Source organism: Vidua chalybeata, chromosome 2 (genome assembly GCF_026979565.1).
Source record: "Vidua chalybeata isolate OUT-0048 chromosome 2, bVidCha1 merged haplotype, whole genome shotgun sequence".
Classification (NCBI taxonomy): domain Eukaryota; kingdom Metazoa; phylum Chordata; class Aves; order Passeriformes; family Viduidae; genus Vidua; species Vidua chalybeata.
The window spans coordinates 71,646,112-71,663,066 of record NC_071531.1 but is presented as its reverse complement, the minus strand read 5'-3'; the positions used below and the strand labels follow the sequence as shown (position 1 = coordinate 71,663,066).

The 16,955-nt window shown below is 40.9% G+C and overlaps 1 protein-coding gene and 1 long non-coding RNA gene across 4 annotated transcripts in view; one reads left to right on the top strand and one right to left on the bottom strand.

Annotated features, from left to right (window-relative positions):
* LOC128784164 (uncharacterized) overlaps positions 1-11,425 on the bottom strand; it is a 53,441-nt gene extending 42,016 nt beyond the window's left edge. The window contains exon 1 of the long non-coding RNA XR_008429387.1: positions 11,219-11,425. This is a non-coding gene — a long non-coding RNA (uncharacterized LOC128784164). The remainder of the gene's footprint in view (positions 1-11,218) is intronic.
* Positions 11,426-11,493: 68 nt separating this feature from the next.
* Positions 11,494-16,955, top strand: part of SPAG17 (sperm associated antigen 17) — an 86,378-nt gene continuing 80,916 nt past the window's right edge. For all 3 annotated transcript variants that reach the window (XM_053935292.1, XM_053935291.1, XM_053935293.1), the window contains exon 1: positions 11,494-11,616. In XM_053935292.1, coding sequence (XP_053791267.1) covers positions 11,524-11,616 — 93 coding nt within the window. In that variant the 5' untranslated portion in view covers positions 11,494-11,523. The remainder of the gene's footprint in view (positions 11,617-16,955) is intronic.

The following is a 16,955-nucleotide window of genomic DNA, read 5'->3' as shown; positions in this document are numbered from 1 at the left end:
AGCCATTTTAAAATTTCGCACCCCCCGTCATTTCAGATATGAATGGGTCTAATCTCCTCGGGCTTAAGGCTGCCTGGGAGAGTGCGTCCATCAACAGGTGGTAAGGCAAGGGCAGAGCAGCGGGGCTGAAGGCAGTTGCTGCTACAGAGGGGCACCAGCTTCAGCTGCAGCAGAGGGCTCCACAGGACGCTGTGAACAGCAGATCAAAGAAGAGGAGATGGAGGATGTAAAACAGCTCCTCTGGGCCTCAGGTTTTTCAGATCCAAGCCTGAATCTCAGTGTGTCCATTCCCTGAGGCCCCAGGAAACCTGTCCCAGTCAGCTACAGAGTGAGGCCAAGGGCACTGTGAAAAGCTCCCTTGCAGGGCAGTTTCCTTCACTGAAAGAGACAGGGGTTGCATAATGTCGTCAAGCTGCATCAACACCTGTTTAGGGGACCAGATCTAAATCATCCTGGTGGTCTGTGACTCAGTGGTGGCATCAGCATGTTGCCTGATTCTCTGAAAGATATTTGGGCCAGGCTGGTCTGTGTTTCCCCTGCCCTGCCAGCATCTGGTGGGCTGGCAACTGGTACAGCACCACAGGGCTTGTACAAGTTCAGTCTCCAGGAATCCTGCCATAGTGTACTTTATGCGGTCTGCAAACCACTGGTTTTCTTAGCATTCTTGGGAATCACAGGGATTGGCTGCCAGAGCTTCCCATACATGCTGTGTTGCCTAAACTTCAGATCTCCCCAGTTGCAGCCACTCTGCCTGTGGAGGCTCTGTGGAGACATGGAGACTCCCACACCAACAGCATCCTTCTTCTGCTGGAGGAGTCCAACCACCATCTTGAATGACATTCCCTGAGGGGACACAAAAGTCCTGGTGCTCCCACAGCTACTCCTGTCCTCACCATGAAGAGGATTAATTATCATAGGCCACATCACTACATTAGCAAACCAAAGCCCATATCCTGCCCAAACCCTCTATTGTACAAACCAAGCAGAGGGACCACTGGAAACACTGGGAGTCTACCAAGAAGCTGAGAGAAAACAGCTTTCACTGCCATGGAGCAGTAGGCATCTGGCTGATTTGTATAATGCTAATTAGAAATCTATTCTTGAAAAGGGACAAGTGCTTGTGAATAGGAAGGAAGTATGGAGACAAAGAGTGAACTGTCCTTATGAAAATTGTTTTTTGCTTGACATAACAGAGCACAGTAGCATTAGCATAGGGATGAGTAGATCTATGATATTAGAAACTTTCCAATAGTACAGTAAGCTGAATTTCAAAGTGGTATGATACACAGTGTACATGTACATCAAAACATAAATAAACTCTACTGCCATCTAGCCAATAATCGAGGTCTCTACCATTAGCTCTATCTCAGGTAACAAGTCTACCTTTCACCAGATTTGTCAGAATATTTTCATAATTTTGAGTATTTTCCAGAGTTCTAGGTCATGAGTGTAAGTTTGAAACAAGCAAATGGTAAGAAAGGAAATACTATAGTTTCATGATTCAGCATGTACACACATCCCACTGTTTCTGCTCCCAGTGAAGTGCAGAGGTTAACTCTGTAACACATATACATGTTCCTGAAGGATGGAATCCCTACTGATATTTGCTTTCCTATGCTTGTACTTTTCATAGATACAAAGTACTGAGCATTTGTTAGCTTAGAGAACAGTCTTGCTCTTCGACTGCTATCAAGAATCTCACCTGAGTTTTGCATCTCCAGCTTTACAAATGCATACTGAACCATACTGAAAATATGGATATTTAACATTACAACTAGCTTTGTTTGTCTTGTCCTTTCTTAAATTTATGTTTTAGACGTACTACTGTACACAAGTGTCTTATGTACTTAAAAAAGAAGTACTCTAAAAACGCTAGCTCAGATTCTCATACATAACCCAGAAAGCAGCTGGGCAAAACATCCCCAGTTTGATCTTTATCAGGCTGATAAGCTGTTCTTTTAGAAAGCCTGATGCAAGTGAGTTCCAGGGCTTCTCATCTAGGTCAGGAGCCTTTTAAAATGCAATTAAAATATTCTATTTCCCCACTGACTTGAGGAAAACAACTGGATGAAATTGTGTGCATAATGTTTCTTCCTTTCAACAATTCTTTGAATTCCAAATATATAAGTGGAGGTTTAGATACCAGCATGAGAGGATGGGCAAATGAATGGATTAAAGCAGGTCAAGACATCTCAGTTTAAAAAGACATTGAACACATAGCATAGAGTCTCAAATGGTAATATTGCCATGCACCACTTGTATTTGCATTAAGAGAATTGGAATTGGAATTATTTTCTTCCAGTCTCAAAAGCCTGCCTTTAGTGTATTCTCACCCTTCAGCACACTTCAGGCTGTACACTTCAAGCTGCTTTGTTCATCACTGTTGGAGCAGTGATGCGGTAGCTCCCAGGGTTCTGAACTCTGTTACTCCTTTGTTTTCTCCATGCCTTCACATTACTTCTATAGATAAAATCAGGATCAGGCATGTACTCATTCTTTCAGAAGATCACTCTGTTCTTGGCTAGTGGAAGAAATATCAATGATGGAATAAATGAAGCCTTGAGGAATGCCTCCCAAAGGCCAAGCTGCATCATCAATAGTCTTTTATCATGAACACTTGGGGAAAAAATTGGTTTATGGCACTGTGAAGCCTTCCATCATTTTGCCATGTCTGAAAAGCAAAAAAGGATAGTGCCTTCTACAGGGCATTCCACTGTTCTTGGCAAGAAAGATCTCCAAGTCTCTGATTTGAACAGGATCCTAGTACATGTAGTGAATCAACTGACTAACATTTCCTTAAAATCGATTAGGACCACTGGATGAGAAATGCTGCCAATTGTACCTACTGCATGTTGCTAATCCATTCATTCTGGGCAGAAAAGAAGGGTAATCCACCTCAGTCTGCCCTGTTTTTTCCCTATCAGATAGCACTCTGATCAGAGGCAAGGATACCTCCAGTGATCCAGGGTGTGTGGGTGAAGACGAGCAAGGCAGGTACAAAAGCTCAGGCCACTCAAGGTGTCTGGGGAGCTCAGTGCCCACAGATCTGGGCTTCAGCCTCTTGTTCAAAGCATCTAGAATTACCTGAACTCTGATGGCAAGGTCTGAATGAGGTAATTGTTGAGCTTTAGTAGTCAATAATTTCCTTACTTCAGAATTCATCAGTTTTCCCACAGCTAACTTACTGCCCCAAAACAACTAACAGAGATATATTTGCTCCAGCTTGGAATCTCAAGTACTGAGCTCTAGAAAGCAACAGAAAGCGCTGATTGAACCTTTTGTGCAAAAGTTGTTATGATCTCCAAAATATAATTCCATCACCTCTTAAATGAAAATCACTCTAGGAGTGATTCATTTTCAGATCAGTCTTTTATTCCATTCAAACTCTCACACTTTTTGGTGGTAAAGCTCTGTCTATGTAGTGTTGTCTAAACAACATTACACTACAAGACTTCAATTTCAGTTAATTAACCTTCTGTTCTGGAATATAATATTTGCAAAATTAAAAAAAAATTAAAAGTTCAATTAAATCTTGCAAATGTTAGCTGTTTGTCTAAATGAAAACCAGACAAGTTGCAGTTCATTGATCCACACTGCTAGTAATGGCACTCAAGGTTTACTGGTGAGAGTTTGCAGTAAAAGTAACTAATTTGTCAGTGTTTTCTTTAAATTATTATTGTTTAGTCACCAGAGGATTTTGTGGGATGACGAAGAAAAGCAAAGATAATTCAAGGCAAGTGAAAAAATACGTTTTCACCAAAAAAAGCTTTCTGTTGGCATGTAACTTATAAAGAAAACTAAGAAATTTGCTTTCTTTCATTTTGCTCACAGTCCTAATTATGATAGTCCCAATGACTATCATAATGACATTACAACATTCACATACTCCAAGCCTAAGTGTGCAGCTGAGAATTAGAGTTTAGACACTGTTGCTGGTACATTGGGCCAAACTGCTGAGCTCAACTGTTTATCCCAAATCTCTCCACATTATTTTCAAATGCTGACTACTACCTCTCTTAAAAATCACTGGATACAAAAGTAAGTGTTAAGGATGCATGATCTGAAAGCACTGGTACAAGCAAGTCAGTGCATCTGGAGCATGGCCAGATTTTAGTTACGCTCTGTACCTTTTCCATTAATGGCCCTCCACCTATTGCAGCCCTGCCACAGTAAATGTTTTGCTTTGTCTGAAGTAATGAGATGGAGAGAGATGGAAAAAAAGCCTGTTTTTTCATTTTGACTAATTTTAATGTTGAGTTAAGGAATTTGACTGATGGGAATTAGTGCTAACACAGTTTGTTAATTAAGAAAAGTGTTAATTAGAAATGCTTTTGAACTCAATCTCTGCAATAATATGATATAATATAAAAACTTGCCACATTTTATTTGCTTAAAGCTTACTGAATCCATATGAATGGCTGGTCATGGCAGAAGCTATCCAATGTTTATGATAAAGCATTACCAAATCTTCCTTCTAACTTTTATTTATTACACAGCATCTGTCAGTAATAAGTGGAGCTTTTGCATTAAAGCAAGTGTTAGCATTTCATAGAGATGAAAATATTGTTTATCTCTCCTAAATTATTTAATTTGATCTTTAAATAAATAGTTCTCTGAGAATTAAATCACTCTGACAGAGCCTTGGTTTTGCTGTCATTTGCAAAAAAAAAGACACCACAAATTATTTCAACTTCCCATATTGTTAAGACTTGCTAAAATATTGCACAAAGGATACATACATGGACTTTGGTGAGGCAGAAAACTTTTTGTGGTCATTTCACATAACTGCATAATATCCTTCCAAAGAAGCCGAAGAATGCTACTCCCTTACAGATAATTCCACAAAGGTAAACCAGATTTCATAGTATTTTCCAACTTTCACTCTCTTGGCAGGACAGTGCAAGATGAGGCCCTGGCAGGCAGAGACTGCCAATAGCCTTCTCATCTCCATCACCTGGTTATTACCATCCTTTTCCTAGTAACAGGGGTTACAACAGTTGCAGGGGACACTACACAGGTTCAGGGCTAGATCCTGATGCCTTTAGGAGTAAGTAAATTCTGGAATTATCTGGACTTTTTATAGGAAAGCTCACAAATTTTAGGCTTTGAACTCACCAGCTATCACAGAAGCCAGCCTTTCCATGTTCTTTTATTTCATACAATTGCTTGGGAAATGGTGGTAGTGGGGTGCCCAATAAAGAGAGGAGGCATTCCAGCACAGCTGATGAGGAAGAAGACCACACCTGCACAAATATGTTAATTGCTGCACTGTGCTTGGCGTTCACAGGATGGGGTTCTTGGCAGGTGTAGCTCAGATCACACAGACCAGCTGTATCTAGAAGCCAAGACTGGCAGGAGAGAAGTGCTGGTGAAAGATGAGCTCCTGCTGAGCAACACTGGATTTGATTCTTTATGGTACCACAGCGTGCAGTCCAGTTTGAATTCTGGAGATGCAAGATAAGAAAAGCTTGTGCAGTAAGAATGATGCAGGTGGGAAGAGAGAAGCACAGAATTCTCTTCTAGTCTGCTGTAAGGAGACAGTAGCTGCACGTCAGGGTTATGAAAGAGTAAAGGATTTAGTGGGTGACTCTGTAAGGCATGATAGTGTTTTGTGATATAGCCCTAGGACTGGGAAGTTTAGTCATGGCTGTTCTACAAAGCAGATTTCAGGCACTAGTATGACTGAGAGCCAAAATGGAGCAGGAAATAGTCATTACTCAGTGTACTTCTTTCCAAAATGTGCTCACTGAACCAGATCTATTGGGGGGTGTATATGCTCAGGAAAATGGATTAGAAAGAAATGAGGGGGAAATAAAGTCAAAGCAACAGTTTCAGTATAGTCTATAATGTGGCAATTTAGTTATTCTGCCATTAGACATCACCTTAAGAAAATCCAGCTACAAACTAAAAGTTCACTGAATGAGACTACCAAGGCCAAAGAAGTATAGTCCTAGCCATTAAGTTTCTCCAATTCTAGTACAGCTTACACTTGTTTTTAATTTTTTTTTTTTTTTAATAAGCACACCATGTCTTTCCACCTCTTTTCATCAATATTTTCATTGCAAACTCTGGCACACAGCTCAAGTCTGTTTACCCTCTATGGTGCTAATGTTTGTTTTTAATGGATTAGAAAGTTTTTGGTTTTTTCACTAGTAATGGCATAATATTTCAAATCCTGCTTATTTAGACTTTGCTTTGTTTGGCTGTTGAGAAATATTAGCAGCTAGTGCTCAGCACTACTGTGCAAGTCACCCTTTCTGGATGGTGGTAGAAATAAAGACTGCTACAGAAGCAGATCTCCATTAAAGACTTTATAACCTTAGGGAAACTACGCCTTTTGTGCCAGAAGAAAGCATGCAATGATGCAGGATTTGAAAATGCTGGAGAATTGAGTGGAGAAGGGGAGTTTGGCTTTCTGGAAGACTAGGAGAATGTTTTCTTTGGATTTCTCCCTTAAGGGAGAAATATAAAAACTTGTGATCTGTTTTGGAAAGGATCTGGAATAAAACCTGAGATTCCTGAATTTGGAATTTTTTTTTGCTAGCTGATAGCACTGATCTACTTCCAAAATTCAGTTACCTAGAGATAGTAGAACTACAATACAAAATGCAGGAATCTTTCTTTAAAGAGACTGTTGCACATCCAGCATCCAGCTGGAATTTGGAAGTCATTTTACTGACAGATGATAATGGATTTCATTTTGAGCTTTGCCAGGAACCCTTATGCCATTTGCTACAGAGAGGGAAAAAACATTCTCCTTACATATGCATGCACATGGGAGAGCAGACTAAGAAAGCATCTTTTCTAAAATTAAATACAGGGCCTTGCAAGTTTTGAGGATTTTTTCCTAGTAAAACAAGGTTGGTGAAGACTCTTAAATGTAAATGTATTTGTATATAGAAAGTTTAATCTGTTCTATATGTTATACTTGCAATAAACAACAGAGATTACAAACAGTTATAACTCAGCTTGGCTGGAAACATTTGAGTGAATAAAAAAAAAACCCCACTGACTAGCCAGGCACCCACTAAATGCAAGAGCTGGAGGGAGAAGGGAATATCTACAACTTGCTTTGCTGTTGGCCATGATATTAGATGGACCAGTTTAAATAGGAAAGGCCCAAAGCATGCATAGAGTGGCCAAGCACTGGAGGGCAGGCCTTGCCAGGTGGTGGATGGACTTGTCTGAATTGCATTGCCTTCACAATCCAGCTGTTCCCTTTCCCTCTAACCATCCCTGCAAGTTCTCACAGTTCAGCAAACATCTAGTAATCCTTATTTTATCAGGAAGGCCCATTACAGTCCGAGAAGGAGAGGTTGTTTTATTGTCTCATGATTAGAACTCAGTCTAATGAAGAAGTTACTGACCTTTGGCACTAGAAAAATAAGAGCACCATGTCATATTCAGAAGGGGGATGTGTTAATATATTTATACTTGGCTTAACCTTTCCCCTTTCAGGGCACATTCACTTAAAATTTACGGATGTAGAAATAACCTTTCTAGATCCTAAAGCCAAAAGAGATACTTGGTCCACATCCACAAGGCCAATTCATCCCATGTGGGAAGCTTTATGCAAATTGCATAAACAAATTTTGGAGATTATTATAAAGAATCATTTGGTGGCCAGAGCAGCAACTGTAGGCAAAGACCTCCTACATCCAGCTTGGTATGTGAGAGTTCAGGGAAGCTTTGGTAACACATGCTATAGCTGTCAAATATGTGTAACTTGTGAGATACTTGTGTCCTGGGGGGTTGCAAACTTCAAGCAAAAACTGTTCCCAGCCCAGATGCTGCAGTGCTATGAAACTGGAAAGGAAAGCAAAATTAGTTTTTTGTTCCTCCCCTTCTTCCTTTCTGAAGGGAAAAAGGACTGAACAGTGTTCTCCTGGGGGGGGGGGGGGGGGGGGGAGGTTAAGGGGGAGGAAGTGTGCTTTTTTCTTTCTTCTTCTTTTAGAAATATAAGGAGGATGAAAGGCTGTTTCCTTAGCAGTGCTGAGGGCCATGTTAGCTGTTCTAGACAACTTTTCTGGCCAGCTTTCTAAAACAGCTTTCTGAAGCCATAATTCAGGAAGCCTCCCTGTTTCAGCAACATTTAAATCTTATGAAAGCAGTATAAAGCAATTACGTGTTTTAAGGACTCAAGCAAAGAGATTCTGCTTACTTCCCAACTAAAGCTGAGAAGGTGATGGTTCTTACTGAAAAGATTATTTTTTCCAAATAATTTTCAAGAATTTAAAATAAGCACATTTTTAAAACAAAGCAAGCAGGATTAAAATTAATTCCCCTCTCAGTTAATCACGCTTTAATTAATAAGAGTCAAAACCTTTACTGGTTCTTTAGTCAGCCATAGTCTTTCAGAAAATATCAAGGAAAAAAATGACATGTACAACTAGTAATGCCTTTCCATTCCCCACACTTCACTGAAGAACAAAGAAGTGCAAATGTTCTTTAAGTTGCCCTAAAAGAAAAGGCAATCAATGTTCTTTCTCTTCCTGAAGATAAGCAAAGAGTATGCCTCATTTTTAAACACTCCTTCTATACTTCTATGAAAAGTGTGGGCATGCAGACATGTTACTGTGTTTAGCTACTCCACAGTACACTGCAGTACTGATACTCCAGTATTAACCATGCATGCTTTCTTACCCTGCTCTATAAACTCACAACACACAGACTTGCTAAGTGGTCCCCCAGGGTAAAGTAAGCTACACTTTATTTACACAGAGTATTATTCAGAATTGCAAGCGTACTGTAAACTCATGCCTTAGGTTACTCCACACATATATTCACAAGTGGTGTTTTTTAATAAGACAAAAAATTAAAGGCTGATCTTGGCATTTTTAGGTTGCCACTCTCCCTGAAAATGTCACCATAAATATTCCTGTCACACACAAAGTCATCACAGATAGTCCCATTAACTCTTGCCCTCGACCAAATTTCACTTCTTGGAAATGTCCAGCTTACATCTGCACATTCCTGTTTTCTGTGAAGGTACCCCAAACTGCATATTGTCTCTCTGAATCTAACCAGAGGCTTATCAGTATAGCTGAATTACATTCAGGTTTGCTAATACAAGTTTTGAGATTGCAGCAGCTTCATATTTTAGTTATCAGAACGAAGCTGAAGTTTTTCAGATGTCTCAGCTGCAAAACGTGCAGCTGGGTGTTGTGCAGTTCAGACCATTGGGAGGAAACAAAGGCTGTAGTTTCTCAGTATTTCTGATTTGTCTGTCTGTTTCATGATTTAACCAAGGGGGTTTCAGTGACCTGGTTCACAGCTTGGCCTACAAGCATCTTTGGCAGCACAACAGAATGGACAGGGACAAGCAGCCAAAAAGGACATGTCTTCATCTGACTTCATTGATGGATAACCCATTTTATACACTACAACCCTTTCTAATAGAGCATAAATACAATTTCTTCCTCTCCTTTGTTGGTGAGAGGGGTGGAGGTAATTTTAAATGAACTGGTATCAACTCCTAGTGATCAGCAGTCCTACTTCAGCTGGACTTGCTATCTGCCACAGCAGCCAACAATAAATAAGTTATCAAGATGCATTTACAAAGGTGGTAAGCAGCAGAACAAAACCATTTCCTTCAAATAGTCCTCATGCATCAAGCAAACCCACAGTAGATATAAACAGGCCAGGTCATGGTTCTCCTATCTACTGTGTGTGTTCTCAGGTCTGTTGGTTGGCTAACATCCATCTCTCTGGTTTTTAACCTTCCAGTGATCTGAGCATACAGATCCAGGTATGGGCATTATTAAACAGTTATCATTTCCCACCAAATTCATGGTAATGCACATTCCAGCCACACCATCACGATCTGGGTACACAATCCTCTCCTGTCACTCCTCTTGAAATTTATATTTATTCCTGAAAACTGAACCATGAAAAATCTGAGGCGTGGTTCATAGTTATGATATTTAGCAACATTATCTGTGTTTTCAACCCCAAACCTCTCTATTGTTCTGCTACATCAGCTGGTGATCCTTCCCCATTTCTCTTTTCCATACTCTTGTCAGTGCACCTTAGCAGGCACAGGCTGTGTATCCAAGACTTTAGTGAAGAGAAAGGATATTGTGGGAATGTCATGCAGCCTGTTTCTTTGAACAAGCAAAGCCTGATTTTTGTTTTTTGTGGACAATAAAAGAAAAACTCAAAAGCAGAAAAATGGACACCAGCTAAGAGATGGGCTGGGGGGGAAATGTTAATGGATGCTGGCAAATCTTCTGTGCAGTTTTCCCACGTTACTAACTGTATCACTATTTAGAAGCACTGGGAAGACACCTTTCTGCATACTAAAAAGATGAGAGACTTGCCTGTTATGTCCCCTATGAAGCTAAATTCCTACTCCTTCACCAACGCTGTGTAATGAAAGGTGTTTTATGCAGCACACATACCAGGTCAGTATCATCCCAGAATGAAATCCTGACTAAGGCAGTAACACGCTGCACAGCAGGGTTTTAAGCTCTGACGAAAATAAAATAAAGATTTGGAGACTCTGAGCAACCCCGGTCAGTATAAAGGGGTGGGGGAAGGGCAGCATGTGGTTTGGGGTATTTTCACCAAATGTTAAATCACACAGAATATTTCACTCGTCTCCAGTGTGAGATCACGACATGACTCCTCTGTAATGAATTCTTTATCTTGGCAGCTCTCCTGTTTTCTCCCAATAGTGCCTCCCTCTCCCCTCCTGGTCCCAGTGCCGTAACATATGGTAGTATTTGGAGAGCCACTTGGGCCTGGGAGCAGGCCTGGCTGCCCACACCTGCGTGCCCCCAGCCTCGCCGCTCGGGTCACGCTCCGGCGCTGCGCCTGAGCCTGCTCCTTCACCCTCCTCAGGGGCATGCCGAGAGCTGCCACGGGCGCTGCCACGTGGCCCTGGGGATGAGATGTGTCACTTGGTGTCAGTGTAAGTGTGTCATGCCAGCACTCCCCACACAGCCTCGGTGAGGCTTCTCCTTCGGGTGGCCGTGATGGGGGCCACTCGTTGTCTCAAAAATGACAATGAAAGTACCCAAAAGCCCCAAGAGAATGCACAGAATCCATCAGGTTGGAAGGAACCACGGTGGACCTCTCTGCTTAAGCAGAGCTCCTAGAACCACATGGCACAGAGTTACATCCAGATGGTTCTTGCCTATCTCCAGCGAGTGAGACTCCACAACCTCCCGGGGCAACCTGTTTCAGGGTGCGGCCACACGCACAGCAAAGTTCTCACCCATATTCAGGTGCAACTTCCTGGGCATCAGTTTCTGCCCGTTTCCTCTTGTCCTGTGGCTTGGCATCACCGAGCAGAGCCCGGCTCCATGCTCTGACACCCTCTTTAGATATTTATGGTGATGTCCCTTCCCGAGGCTGAGCCGCCCCAGCCTTTCCCCGTCGGAGCGATGCTGCAGGCGGCCGCCCCGGCCGGGCCCGGCGCTCCCGCGGGGGGCCGGCTCCGCCCGCGGGCGCCGTCTCCGGGACGACGCGTGGGGCCGGCGGGGCTGTTGCCGTCGCTGCTGCCGCCGCCGCCGCACCGCCATGGGCCCCAAGCGGGCTAAGCCCGGCCGGGAGACGCCGGTGCCCGGGCTGCCGAGCTGGGAGCCCGCGCTGGTGTCCGCCCGCCTCGAGGAGGTGAAGGCAGCCGAGGGGCAGAGCCGGCGGCGCGGGGGGAAGCGGGGAGCGGGCTGGAGGCGGCTTGGGCCGCTCTCCCGGCCCGGGGGTCGCGGCTGCCGGGGGCTCCAGGGGGGCCCCGGGGAGGGCCGTGAATGGTCCCGATGTGCGGCGGAGCCCCCCTGCCCCTTTGCCCCCCGCCATCGAGCATGGCCCTGCGGGTTCCTTTGCTCCTCCTCTCCTCGGCACTTTCTTTTTTGGGCTCTGGGTGCCAAGTTTCGGCTCGCAGTGAACTTTTTATAAACTGCTGAACAACGAGGCTTGATGGAGGTGCTGACACAGCATTAACTGTAGCGTTGAAAATGTGAGGCTGTAATTTTCCTGCCCGAGTGTGTGCAGCTAAAGGGCACTTTTTTCCCTTTTAATTTTTTTTTTCTTTTACAGAGTGTGAGGATCTAAAGTCATATTTAGGTTTCCAGGTTCTGTGTAAGCAATGTAATTCTCATAAATCTTGACTTGCAAGAGAGAGTTTTGTTTCAAAATAGGGTGGTAGTTTAGCAAACAATAATATTTATCTCACATGTGTTTATCTAGCACAGCTTCTGCAAGTGAGACAAATTGCTTCCGTGGTTTCCTTGTTTTCTGGATTCCTGTTGTGCCCTATTTAAAAGAAAAGAAAAAAAAAGCAGTTTTTTGTTTTAGCTGATGTGGGTTTGTGTTTTGTTGGGTTTTTTTTCTTTTAATATGCCAGCAACACTGGTTAAATATGAGGAACTTTTAATTCAGGGGGAGGCTTTTAAACTGGCTAATTGCTTTTCCTGAAAAGGCCACAGATGTCCAAAAATCTCTTAAATATTTACTTGCTTTTACTTCTATTTGGTAGTAACCGTATAATACAAGCTTAGCCAAACAAGATGACTTTTTGAATAGCTTAGGCTGTTGTTTCCCATTTTCCGTAGAGCACAGATTTTTCAGTAGAGTTCTAAGATGCTTGAGCCTTTTCTTACTTGTGAATCTTGTCCCTACCCTTGGAAACCCCCCTGAAGCATAAGAACGGGGTGAAGGTTCAATCTCCATCACCTACTCTGTTCCTGGTCTTCCTCCAGTGCTTACTTGCAAGGTGCCAATTAGTGATTATGTTTTTTTATGGTAGTGTTTATTGTGGCTGTGGATATTGTGTAGTGAATTCGCTGAACAAAGTGCTTTGTATATTCTGCTGCCTCTACACGTAGTTTATTACATTTCTTAAATACAAACCATTATATTGAATTATTTTTAAAGGTAGGAAGTAAAATGCCCAAAATTTAGGAAATGTCAAAGTTGGTATTATTCTGGACCACTCATTGAGGCAGATGGAAAAAATGTTGAATGTTCACTGAATGGGGCAAGAATTCTGTAGGGAAAGGTATGTGATCACCTAATTAAAGATTATAGTAATTCCTGTACCCATGGGAGCTGACTTGAGATTTCTTGTTTCCATAATTCTGGTATCGTCTGACTGCTTTCTGTTCCAGTTAAGCTAATTTCACTTTCTCTGCCATGCTGTTCACAGACAGAGCCTTGGGAACTTGGGAAAAACTGTCCCCTTGCTGCGGTCAGCTTGAGCTCAGGCTTCTGAGATGCTGGGCAGCCACTGAAATTTCTTACTGCAGGAGTGTTCTTATTCAGCTCTTACAGTCATGGGCAAGAGCACACTCGGTGCAAAACTGTCAAATGCCAGCAAATCTCTTCAGAGCATGTGTGAATCAAGATTCATCAAGTGTGGCCAAATGTGGGTGTACATAATGTAAATAAACATGCTCTGTAAAAGCAAATCTTTGACACAAGTATGGCTCTGCTGCCAAATTTAATTCCTTCCTCTTGAACACAGAGAGCATTGAATATCTTAACTACTTAATCACATAGGGGTTTTTATTAAAGGATAAACATGATTTTTAAAAATCAAATCTCATTCTGCAAATAGTCTAACCACACTTTCCCTCCCCCCACTCACCCTAACCCAGTAATCATGCAACATACAAAGTATAAACTCAAATATATAAAACTCAGGAACTGAAAGCAGTCTGTAAAAGAGAGTGTTGAACAGCTTGAATTTTAAATCTGACCAGACCTATTATTTCTTACCAGACTTTTTTCTTACTCGTCCTCAGTATTGTATATGAAATACCGTATGAATCTGAAATTATTTGGGAGATGACAGGAACTCCTATCAAGTAAATAAATGTCTCTCCTCATAATTCATATGTAAAGAATTTTTAGATCTGCTTGTATCAATTTGAAAAATATTCTTTCTCTTTATTGGAGGCAAAGGGAATTTACTACAACTGGTTTTAAATTGTACCAGATAGACCGAGTGGTGAAATTTCACATTTTAATGTGTTTATGACTTACACTATTTTATTAGTTCAATCTATGAAAAGCATTTTACCAGTGCCGTTAAGATTTTTATGAACGGGTATACTAACTAAAATATGATTTAAATGGTATTTACTAACCAAATAATTGCTTTTACTAAATGCACTGTGAAAACTGGCAACCACACAACTTAAAAACACATACAGAGGAAATATGGATTTTCCAGAGCCTCACATTATAGTTTATGTGTATCTTTCTTGTTTGTAATGTGCTATGCAGAAGAACATGGAGCTGCAAACTGTATTTGCCTTTAGATATTTATCATCTATTTTGATTGGGCTCCCTACAGAAGAATTAAATTGGAAAATATAAATTAAGATTCTTAAGTAGTTTTAAGCTTTGCATGTGTTAAGTAGCTAAAGGGTGATATTTGCGAAGTGAATGGTGAATTCTGGGCAAATACAACCCTTAATTGAATAACTGTCATTTATTATTTGTTCTTATTAACTGGTATAACTAAGCATAGCAGTGGGAAGCCATATTCTGTGCTGACTTTCCATCTGTATGGTTTCTCTCATTTAATTAGCATTTTAGGGCCAGAAAACTGAACTTAAAATCTTGTGAAACCTCTAAAAATGTTCTGAAGAGGATGGCTCTGCTTTTAATTGCCATTCATACTACTTTCTCTTCAGAGAAAAATTAACATTCTGTTGAGCTTTGATATTCTCTCACTTGCCCATGTTGTACAGCAAAAGCTCAGGCTCTTAAGAACAAAAGCCATTAGTAAAAGTGGGTGTGTCATCAGCAATGAAAGTGGGTCTGCAGATTTCCAAGCAGTGATGGAACCTTAAGGCTACAAAACTCCTGATAAACAACCTTTCCAAGTAATGGCAGTTGCATTTACTGGTTTACAAGCTTCCCCCATTGTTGAAAGTAAAGAGTGCTAGCTAGAGTTGTTACTACTCTAATTGTTCATAAATCACTAATATGTATGATGCTCAGATGTTTTGAGTTTGAGTTTTCAAATGTTTCTTCTCAGCCCTTACAGGTAAATTTGAAATTCTGCTATAATGAAATGAACTTACTTGTTGTTGTCCTAAGGGAAAAACAACAAACAATCAAAGAAAACAAACACACAGCCTGGGAAAAAAAAAAAAAAAAAACCCAAACAAACAACCAAAATAGCAACCAAACAAAAAACCAGTAAACTTCACAACAGTAAGTACCACAAAAATAAAATTATGATGCCCAGATTGTCTGGAAATAGGAGGAGGGTAAGATGGCTGCTTGATGCTTTTCTTGGCCAAAGAAATCTAGAAACTGGTACTGAAAAAATAAACAATATACCTGACTTGTTCAACTGTCTTCCCTAGAACAGCTGGCCTTTTGTGCCTAGGAAATGAAGCAGAGAAAACCAGATACGTATAAAAAGGAAGAAAAAAATGGTGTGGTACATCTGCTTTTTTCTTCAATGTGAATTAAAGTTAGATATTTTCTCAACCACAGCTATGCTATTCCAGTACTGCTGTGATGAAGATATACAGGCTATGTGTACTGGTTTTTAAGAGCTGGGAAAAATCACATTACAGAGGAACACAATGAAGCCTTGAGAGGAAAATCATGGGAAGATGAGGCACCTTCTGTGTTTTGTGAAAGCAAGGATTTTGGACAGCCATTTGCTGCTTACATGGAGCTTCCAGAATTAGGTTGATCTTGTGGATTTGGAGCCTCTCCAGCTGAGGGACATAGAAGTTTCCCACACAGATGGTTATTTCTAACACCGAGAGACTTTGGTGCATTTCAACTCTTGACATGGCTAGGAGTTTTAAAACCAGGACAGTGTCATTTGTAGCGATGGTTGTCACTGGATGTTTTCCAGTGAAAGTGATTTGGCCTGCCCTTAACTGGAGTTTGTTTCAGATTGCTTAAGCAATATTCAGTTGCCAATGCCACATTTCCATCTTCAATTTTTTTTTTTTTTTTTTAATTCACATTTGAACTGGCATTGCTGATTCTGTGGGATATCTGCTCCCTGCATTTTGGTCTTTGTGCAGTTTGTAGTGCTCATGTTGAATTCTCAGTGGCAACCTTCCTAGACAGTTTCCATGATTTTCCAGTAGTTATTTTTATGTTTTTTTCTATCCTGTTCATTAAGCTGGGAATGTCATTTGAAGTAGCCTTAGAGTCACTAATCTATCCTCTTTCAGATCCTTTCTTAAGCCTTCATACTACAATAACATTTGAAAGAATGAAACTAAGTAGAGGAGCAGTTGTATATTGAGGGAGAAAATATTTTTAGAGTAACCATATACATTTTACTACTTTTCCTTCACATTTTTATGTTGTGATTTTAGGTGGTGAGCTGTAGAAGCAGGGTCTGTTTCTCCTCTGTCCTTTCAGTGCCTTGAACATTAAGGATACTGTTACAGGATCGATAATATAAACGCAGTATTGCAAAAATATTAGATTTTTAACCTCAGAAAATAGCCTAATCAATTAAACACCTTAAGCTGTGTATTTATGCAGCACATTGACTATTGAGTTCAATTCATGTTCTCAGTGTGCAGCTTTTCTGAAAAATGATCTTTAATGGCTTCAAAACCTGTCAGTCTAGAAATAGATGACATACTATTAATGACTCCGGGAAGTCTAGATCATTATTGCCTTTGAAGATGTGTGTAGCTGCTTCAGATATTTACTAGCCACTTCCAGCTCCTATTCCCAGGTATTGCACTTTTGTTTAGAAAAGCAGTTTCTTTTCTTCCTTTAGCAATAGAGAGGTATAGGCTGTCTCTAATAATAATTAAATTTTTGTACAAAATACCTTGTATCAATCTGAATATACTTCTATAGAATTAAGTAAGGTTATAATTTTCACTACCAGTTCAGTTATCTTGTAGAAGCTTATTCAATTTATTTTATTTTAATGTATTAGCCAATGGTTTGCCTATAGTATAAATATTCTCATAGATGTTCCATGGAGCAGCTTTATCACCTTGTTTCTT